The sequence below is a fragment of the Mesitornis unicolor genome, unplaced genomic scaffold (genome assembly GCF_000695765.1).
Source record: "Mesitornis unicolor isolate BGI_N332 unplaced genomic scaffold, ASM69576v1 scaffold6668, whole genome shotgun sequence".
NCBI lineage: Eukaryota > Metazoa > Chordata > Aves > Mesitornithiformes > Mesitornithidae > Mesitornis > Mesitornis unicolor.
In genome coordinates this window covers 651-10,641 of record NW_010201061.1, presented here as the reverse complement: position 1 = coordinate 10,641, position 9,991 = coordinate 651, and the positions used below count along the sequence as shown (strand labels likewise).

Below are 9,991 nucleotides of genomic sequence, written 5' to 3'. Positions count from 1 at the left end.
CCACTACAAAGTCGCTTTCATCTTTACTTTTATTTAAGTTAAAGGACTTTCGAATTGTTTTAAGACTAATTTTCTTCATTATGACAAGTTACTAAGTCTGGCTGATCAGCAGTGCTTGTGTTGATATAGCCCTAACACATGCAGAGCAGCTTCTGCTTCATTTATGTGTTTTGTCCAGCCTCATTTAACTTCAAGAGCCATTTCCTGGAAACAAATAAAAAACAATTAATTTCACAAAAGAAATATTTTTAAAATTATCCATAAGGGTTTCCCCCTCTCCAAACAAAACAGAAATTGCAGTACTGAAGTAACGGGCATCAAATAAAAGTAAATATAGAGAGCTGACTTGGAAAATAATCAGGCTCAAAAAATGAATCTGCTACATCTGCCTTGGAGATTCCCACAACTTTTTTTCTGCTTTCAGCATGCTATTTTTAAATACATACACACATTGCATCACACTCATAGGCACATACACTTAATGCATGTATATAAACTTTTCCAGCCCAGAAACACCCCTCTCGTTCAGAATGCTCCTAAAAAATCCCAAAGATAACTATAGAAGAGAAAACTACACAAGATACTCTATAGTATCTATAGGACCATGATCAGCCCTTAAAAACATGGTCTTACAAGGTCATACCTTCTTTAAACAGGAAAGCTGAGCAATATTGAAATAGTTCATAATTACAGGAAAACTTACTCTAATGAAGAGAGACATTAACAGCAAAGTAACATCTGTTTAGAGCAAGTCATAGGAGTCCCCTCCTGAACTTCTATCAATGAAAAGTTGAGTTTCAAGCTCGTTTTTAGGCATAGAGGAGGACAAATCACAGGTTCTCCTTGCCTTGTATTGAGCTTTTCTTCCTCCAGTACTTCTGCCAAGACTAAACAAACACATCTGCTCAAGTCCCAGTCAACTGTTCCCACCTGGAACCGAGTCATACATCCACCCCCTCCATAAATTTGAGTTTTCAGCTTGTTTGTTGATTTTTCTTTTGTTTGTTTGAAGTTCGGGGGTTGTTTGGTTTGGTTTGGTTTTTCAGGGTTTTTTTTTTAAAATGTTAGACCTTCCAAAGCAAGCAGCACTGCAGAGAAAGGAAGAATAAGACGGGAAAAGAAGAGAGGGAAATTGCTGCTGCCACAGAAGTAGGTACTACCCTTAGCAGTAGCCGTTATTGCATGCATCTCTAAATTACATGTGATGTTAACAGCACAAACTGCAGCAGCAAGCCTGGCTCCAGGCTAAGCATGGCAAGCTGGAAGAGTCTATGAATCTTTCAAGAAATCTTCCAGGCTTGGGGGACTGAGGGGAAAGTAAAACAGCCCTTATGTACTTTTCTTCTGGGGTATCATAAAATAAGCAACTGAGAAAAACAGCACAATGAACTGAACTAAGTTTTATCAACATAAGAATATGATTTTCTTAAATAACCATTCAGAATTCACATAAAAGTATGTAAGGAGGATAATTACTATAAACAAACAGTAGTCCATTGACAATTACTCTTGTCCAACCCAACTCTTGTGGTCCTCAAGTACACAAAAGCTAAAGGATCTTATCCAAAGCAAACTAAAAGACGATGGAAGGCATCTAAGAATTCTGAACTTCAAAATACCTCAAAAAATTTAAGCAAAGCCCTGCCGCTGGGGCAGGTTGAACATTGTTCTCATAAACAGCAGAAGCACTAAAGCTTGATTTACTTGGATTTGTATCTGTGCTGGTTTTGGCTGGGATAGAGTTAATTTTCTTCATAGGTGCTAGCATGGGGCTATGTTTTAGATTTGTGCTGAAAACTATGTTGATCATACACTGATGTTTTCGTTATTGCTAAGCAGTGCTTACAGTGTCAGTGCTGCTTCTGCTTCTCTCACCACCCCACCAGTGAGCAGGTTGGGGGTGCACAAGAAGTTGAGAGGGGACACAGCTGGGACAGCTGACTCCAACTGACCAAAGGAATATCCCATACCATATGATGTCATGCTGAGCATATAAAGCCGGATGAAAGAAGGAAGTGTGGGGCATTTTGGAGTGATGGTGTTTGTCTTCCCAAGTCATCATTATGCATGATGGAGCCCTGCTTTCACGGAGATGGCTGAACACTTGCCTGCTGATGGGAAGCAGTGAAAGAATTCCTTGGTTTACTTTGCTTGTGTTTGTGGCTTTTGCTTTACCTGATAAAATGTAGTTATCTCAACCCATGAGTTTTCTCACTTTTAGTCTTCTGTTTCTCTCCCCTATCCCACTGGGGACAAAGTGAGCAACCAGATGTGTGGTGCTTAGTTGCCAGCAGGGTTAAACCATGGCAAAACTAGTCCTTATCTTCAAATGTGCTACACTATCTGCATCACCCTTCCCTGAAGGCCTGTTCTTTGTCATAACTCCAACATTTCCCAAGTCCATCTTTAGAGTATCTTCAGCTCTTCCCATTTCTTTTTCTTAATTACCAAACTGAACAGCACTTTCCTTTTTCTCAATGCAGAGAAACGAAAAGGTTTCTCTTCTGCCTGTAAACTGATTTACTTGTTATCAGCAAAGAACAAACATGCCCAAAAAACTTGTTTCCTAAACAAACAAAACCCTAAGAACCAACTCCTGCTATAAACTAATACTAAAATCTTAAAAAGTAGGGCCAGTATTTTATTAGAAGGTCACTGCTAATTTTCCCCTTTTAACATGACTCCTGCGGTACCAGGAGTCCTGACACCTTAAATATATTCCACTTGCACAATTTGAAGATGATACCAAGATACACGTAGTATATTCAAAGGTTAAGACATTACTTTTATTTTCTTTTTCTTATGACACATACATGCAGAACTGTAAAATTTCATGTTTTTAAATACTGATGTTTAACATGAGCTCCATATGTTTGGAAAGATTGGGAAATATGGAAGTGTTGAAAAAAAAATGAGTAGAAAACACTTAGTGGTTTCTGAATGCCTGAAATTTGCTGTGTAAGAATAACTGACAAAGTACAGTAATTAAGAAAAAGCTACAGAATCAGATAAAGGACAAGCTACATGCCAATTAAAAGTACATTCAAAATGCCTTGTTGACCTTCTATTCCCAAACCTTTCGGATTTTTCCATCTTACCAATTTACAGTACTCTTTCCACTGTAACTAACTGAACCTACAAAATGGGTGAAAAATAGAACTAAATTCTAAAGTTCTAAAGAACTAGATTCTAAAGTTGCTGCTCCTAAACTGTCAAAGTCAGAGTGTTTGTTCATTTGATAAATTTAACTGTGTCTTTGTGTGTGTAGTACCAGAAGCTTCAAAACCCTCACAGTAACCCCACTTGTGAAACCCACAGCGTTCTCCAAGTGCTTCTGACTGACATCCACAAGCTGATACTACTTCCACTTCACCAGGTACATTCCCTCATCCTTCTGAGAACCACATCATCAAGTTTGCAATTCCTACCCCTAAAAAAAGCAAGCCAAGTAAAATCTGCCTTCTAAGCTAGGAAGAAAATAAAAGAACATTAATACTCTGCTGATTGGAGAGAGACGTATATAGACCCAAACTGTCTTGAGACACCATTTTTTTATTGGTGTGTTTCAAGGGAATTGGTTACCTAAAATATGGCTGAAGGAACATTTCTTCAGATTCTCCATAACTAAAAGACTAAACAAGTCACATTGAAGAACAAGTTTTTATCACATAGTAGTCTTCCTGTGTGAAAATGTGCTTTTTTGTACAAATGAAAATCCAGTAACTAAAAATAATCTCAACAGATAATTCTCCATGGCAGCATACAGAGAAGTCAAAATTTTTCACTTTGTCAGTCACTACTGAGGCTGTTTGAGGAAAAGAAAAGTGTTTTACATCTGTCAGCCTATCTTAGTAGCCAATATCTTTATCAAACAAAATGCATGATTGTCCAAATGAACAACTCATTACTTGCTTCATTGTAACTTCTCAAATAAAGAAAGTTCATATATAAACCAAATACAGAAATATGCATATATCCAGAAGTCCAGCAAACTCATCCAGGAAAAGATGGTAAAAATCTAGTGAATTACAGTCTGGGTAAAAGCTCTACAGAGTAAACCAAACACACCTACAGATGAGCACAAGTTCCTGAACAAGTCCTTCGTATGAGAACCACTGTACTTTATGATGTCTCTTACACATATTTTATACAAGACAGGAGAAAGCAAATATACCCTGAAGACAAACACCCCAACTGATCCAGATATTCTTCTTTGCACGTGCTTAAAGAGTATGAGTAATTCTGCATTGCACAATGTGTTTAAAAGCACTGTATAAACAGCCCGCAATGTACGACACACTCATACACTTGCAAGTGTAAAATTTTCCACTGTCTACATCTAGAAGAGCTGAAGCAGAAGAATCCAGCATGCACCCCTTTCCTGGAACACATTAAAATGAGCTACACAACTTCTTCACAATCCTCAGCACTGAAACAGCTTTGCTAGTATTTTGTATGAATTATGGCGTGACTGAAGTCTCTCACTGATGTGCTCTTCCAGTGCCATCTGCTGTACAGTGAATTTAGACAGCCTAACTGCAGACACCTCTAGAAATTCTAGCAGGTATTTGCGACTATAAACAGACTCTGCACTATGCCAACGTACAGCCAAAGCCCAGTGGCTATGTACACAAAAATACCTGGAACACACAGTTTGAAAAGGGAGATTAACCTGATCCAGAAAGAGATGTTAATACACAGAATCAAAAGACAGAATGAAATTCTGGCTTATTAGCTTTGATCACAAATTCTGCATCTTGGAATTTTAAACTTATGCAGCTTGACAAAACACAGGCCTCTGGACAAAAACGAGCAGACTACCAGACTACCAGCTTACTACCCAGCAAACACCATGGTCTCCTTTGTGCTTATAAAAATAAACAAAACTAAAATTGCATGCCTTATTTTGAAGAACAACAACAGGTACTGATCACATACAAATGTGAAATTACTAGCGAAGAGAATTAAAGCTAAAAATTTATTTTACAGGCTCTTTCTCAGAAAACTGAAGAGCGGATCACACAATCATATATTAATTGTTATTATGGTGGCCAGCACTGATTTATGAAAAATTATGAAAGTTTTTTAAAAAAAAAAAAATCAGTTTGTGCAAATTTAGTTTGAACATTCACCACTTCAGAGTAGTTCCAGGTTGATGCTACAAAATAGTTTCAATGGACCATAATCACATAGCTATCTCAGTGAAGTTCTCACAAAAGTACACCAATAAAAAGTTTCATTATTTATATGGCCTCTATTCATTTCTTATCTTTTCCATGCTTTTAGGTTAGGTGCACTCATTTCTTGAGACAAATACTATAAACAATACTGTCAGAATACACTACTATAGAAATAAAAGAGCATTAACTTTTAAAGAGTCAGGACAGAAAACATCATACTGGAAACACAGTAAAATGGAACTTATGATTGAAAAAATAATTGTCTTTTAATAAAAATACCATCACAATTCAGCACAGATTTAAACCTCCACCCTCTAAGATTTGAACAGCTGAGGAAAGTACTGTCAGCTTCTCTAGAGGCTAACATAATTTATAGGTATTACACAGGTTACAATTTAAAACAAAAAAAAAAATCCCAACGGTAAGACACATCATTTCTCCTAGTTTTTCTCCTTCTTTTACAAAGCTTAAAGAGAAAACAGTCCATGAACAGCAATCTTTTAACAACATACAGAGTAACCCTCATCACTATTAGCAACCTTTAGCAGAGAATAAATAAGGTACATGTTTGGTAATAAGTAGAAAAGTGAGGTAAAATAATAATGAAAACTTGACACATAGGTATTTTTCTTCACCATCACCAGTGGAATTAACTGTATGCAAAACCAGGAACAGAACCACCAAAGAAGTCTGAATACCTGGACTGCCTGCCTCTGGCCTGCTGTTGAAAAAGGATGTCGCCTAACATCTGGATTACCCTGACATTTTATTTCATTTTATTTTACCTCTTTAAACACTACTTACTCCATGGCAGCTTGCAGTAAGTCTTGTTCTTCTTTCCCATATTTGGTTGCAGGACAGAATATTTCTATCTGATTGGTAGTTTTCGACTGGGGAATAACTGAAGAGTGTTAAATGGCATCTCTGTATTACAGCTCCTCTGTGTATATACGTTCTTGTAACTACAGTAACTACAATAGCCAAAACCAGTTATTATCACTAACAGTCCTCACCCAATGTTACATCTCCCTTATGCAAGCCTGGCTGACTGAGATGCCTGTGCTCCCAAGCTACCACAGACACAATAACCCAGTACATTGCACTGGAATCAGCACCAGTTGCCGTTAGGCTGGTACCAGCTCCAGAACACACAGAGCATCATGGGACCAGTGTCGCTGTTGGAGTAAGAAGGGCTGGGAGAGCTGGGTGGATGACAGCCAGAACAGTAAGCACTTCAGTCACTCCTGCTGCAGCTCTCACCAACTAGGAGTCAACATCCAAACAGGGAACAAAGCAGACTGTACTTGGTTTACATTTACTAAAAGACTGGCACAAGTACCACCTTTCATCGCTTTCTTTTAAGTGGATATCTGATAACAGACACACTGCTAACAAAATTTTTCAAGCATGCTGAAAAACTACAGTGAAAGAGAAAGCCACTATTTGGCTCTAAGACACTGATGAAATAGCAGTGAGGGGAAAACAAGAAAACGAAAATAGCCCAGAAGATCAATATATGCCAAGTCACTACAAAAGAAATAAGTGAAACGTTTTTGCTGAATCAAGTGAGAGAAGTCACTTAAGAAACCCAATGTGTGTAGTCCATGTGCGTGCATTTTATTGCAGGACATCACAACTGAGTGCAAATAAACCTTTGTTTTTTAATCTTTCACAAAGCTGTGCAGAAGCAGACGAAGAATGAGAATAATGCTCAGTCAGGCTCAGTTTTCATTTCTTGCTATTTCACAAGGCTGCAGCAGCCAGCCTTGCAGCAGGCTGTCTGTCAGCAAAAATTAAGTTTAGCTTCATAAGCAAAGGTTAGATTTCCTGGGAGACGTACAAGAATTCGTTGCTGAGCAAGGGTCCATCTCACTTCTCCATCCTGACAGAAGGTGGATTCACCAAAATGTCTCACCTCAGTTGTAAGGTATGGTGGTATCCTCAGCGTGATAACAAGGACTTTAAGCCTATCCAAGATATTTTTGCAATCTTCCTAAACCTCCATACAGTTATGTTAAGAGTATGAGAAAAGCTGTAAGACTGCAATGCTCTACAAACCAGTTTCTCATTTAGCAATAAGGATTAACATCATGCTCCATAAAAAGGAATGATTTTTAAAACAATTTTGCTGCAAGATTTTTGTGAAGTTACCCGTAGACCTGAGTATACAATTTAAAATAATACACTGCCTTTGGTAAGGAACAGATTCTGTGCCTACTTATTTGAGAGCAACAAAAGTGTGTTTGAAATGAATACAGTGAAAATGAAAGGAAGAATGGGAAAGACAATCAGTAAAAACAAAAAAAAAATGCATTTCTGTGCTTCTTTTTACGGAAAAGTACACAAAAATGCCTAAATCCTGGAATATGTGTTGAAAGAACATAACTTATCTAATCATATGGATGCAGGCACCAAAAAACAATTCTAAATGCAGCTCGTTTCTGAATCTCGATGCATTTCAAAATGTAATTTTAGAAATGCTGACATCCATTTAAAGCATACGCCAGAGAGACAGAAATAATAAACCACACTATTCTCTCAAAGTGATTTTGTGGTCAGCAATAATCTGACCATTCTTTTAATATTAATGACTAAATAACATAATTGTGAGAAACAGTTTTCCAGCCCTTCCCAAAAAAGGAAAGAAAACACTTAGCATACATGCAACAGCTGAGTATTACCACTTCATATTGACTTGACGTTGGTTTCGTTTTCAAAGTTTATGTTGGGCTACTTCAGGCTAGCGTTTCTACAGCACGCAGAGAGACACTGTCACTGTGAGCAACTTCCAAAACATGAAAAAAGCCAGCTGAAAAGGGCCTGCTGCCAACAGACATTTTCATAAGGAGACATAAAACAGGTACCATGAATGATCTTTCCTACAGTGCTATCAGAACAGACATCCAGCTTCTCAGGCCAAGCCTCTGCCACCGATCAACCCCGCAGTACCAGGGGCATGTACCGAACGGGCAGTACAGAAACACACCACTCAGTTAACACAAGTACGTGCTTGTCTGCATCCAGGAAAATAATGCTAGCAAAGAAAGGAAGATACTCTGAGAGGAAGGAAGAAAATACAGGAAAAGTATCACAAACAGAAGCCTCATACCATATTTCTGCTGAACATTAGAAAGGTTTACACAGGATCATCACATACTTCACTATACTACTTGCTGGTATAAACACTTTCTTTTTTTTTTATGTTGCCATTCTTCCTAAATTACAAACAAATAATTGCCTTATTTGCTTCTGCCTGTCCAATTCATCTGATGTGAAAATGAAAAGAGAGGAAGTAGCATTCACACACTGCAGCACCAAGCAAGAAGTATGACTGGTAATGATAATTATTCTTTCCTTAAGCTGCAAAGTGGGATAATCTCTTCTTGAGAGGCAGAAATGAAAAACCTAAGCAACACTTCAGGGGAGCTATTAAGTCACACTCATAGAAAAATCAAAGTTAGATTTTACTTTCTTTTTAAACACCACCAGCCACACTATCTAGCCAACAGGTGGCTTCATTGCTCATATTTGTAAAACTAATATCTAGACCAGCCATTTGTAAACTGCTCACCTTCCCACTTCCATTTATGCTTATCTTGATAGACAGTCATAAACATACATAACTGACCTTTATTCTTACAAATAACATAAAAGCTATATAAAAGCTTAAAAGATATACATAAAAGATATACAAAAAACATGAAAAAAATCTGTAGAAATTACTTCAAGGCAGTACAATTACTTTAAAAATGTCCAGAGAAGAAAAAAAATCACCTTTGTAAAAATACTCCAAAAAATTATAAAGCACATGCTCTTATTCAGGCAATAGACCAAATTTAGTTATCGACTCTACTTCACTAGTAACAAAAGAAATATTCTCTAAAAGATGAATTTATTCCATGCAGATCTGTCCAGCATGTATACAAGATGACATAAAAACAACCGAAAAAAGTTTTTTAAATAGTGACAGGTTTGAAAATGCATTATAGAGAAAAAAAAAAAGGATCCCACTTTCCCACCATATGAAGCACATTCATGCTGAACAGTTGGAAGACCTGTGCCTGAAGCAAGACTAATTTTCCTATTTTTCAGCCTCTCTAGAAAGTCTGCAGGAATGGCAACACATTGCAGTCTTACACTGCTCTTGTACCTACCATCCTGCTTTGGATCTCACGACTGATGATGTCTGCACCCGTCAAATTAACCTCAGCTAGGTTAGTTTCTGACTGGAGCTGGATTACCCTTTAAATTCCTATGACCAGGTAGGACCTCTGAGTTCTTTGCAGCTATCACCCCCATCACCTTTACCCTTTTCAATAGCAATAAAAGTTTTATTTCATTAGATGATAACACTCTATCCTTTCAATTTAAGATATTATGCAGCAATTCTTTACAATGCAGTAGAGTTAACCCTCTACATAAATGAAAGGATTAAGTGGACCCATTTATGGTCTGAGGGGAAAGTGAGCACAGTGCCTTGATTAAAGAGAAATAAGGGCAGAAAGATCTTTCCCACAGCATCTGTACAGCGTTTGCACATGGAGAGAAATCTTCAAGCATGTCAAGGAGGAAGAAGCAGTTAATAAGGACATTCTTCTGGATCACGGAGAGGAAGAAACTGGCCACTGGTTTGGGACTTTATTCACTATACTGTCTGAGAGAGAAATACAATATGTTTGCTACATGGACACCACAAAGATCCTACCATTCTCCTCCAGACCATACAAAAAGGTTTAATGTCAATACTGCATAAGACTTACATCATATCAAGGCATTCTGTTGCCATACAATTCAAAGATTTAGTAAGTTTC

At 37.6% G+C, this 9,991-nt stretch overlaps 1 protein-coding gene across 1 annotated transcript in view; it reads right to left on the bottom strand.

The window, feature by feature from the left end:
- Positions 1–79, bottom strand: part of SOCS6 (suppressor of cytokine signaling 6) — a 2,123-nt gene extending 2,044 nt beyond the window's left edge. Inside the window, exon 1 of the mRNA XM_010189937.1 lies at positions 5–79. Coding sequence (XP_010188239.1) covers positions 5–79 — 75 coding nt within the window. The remainder of the gene's footprint in view (positions 1–4) is intronic.
- Positions 80–9,991: the final 9,912 nt, after the last annotated feature.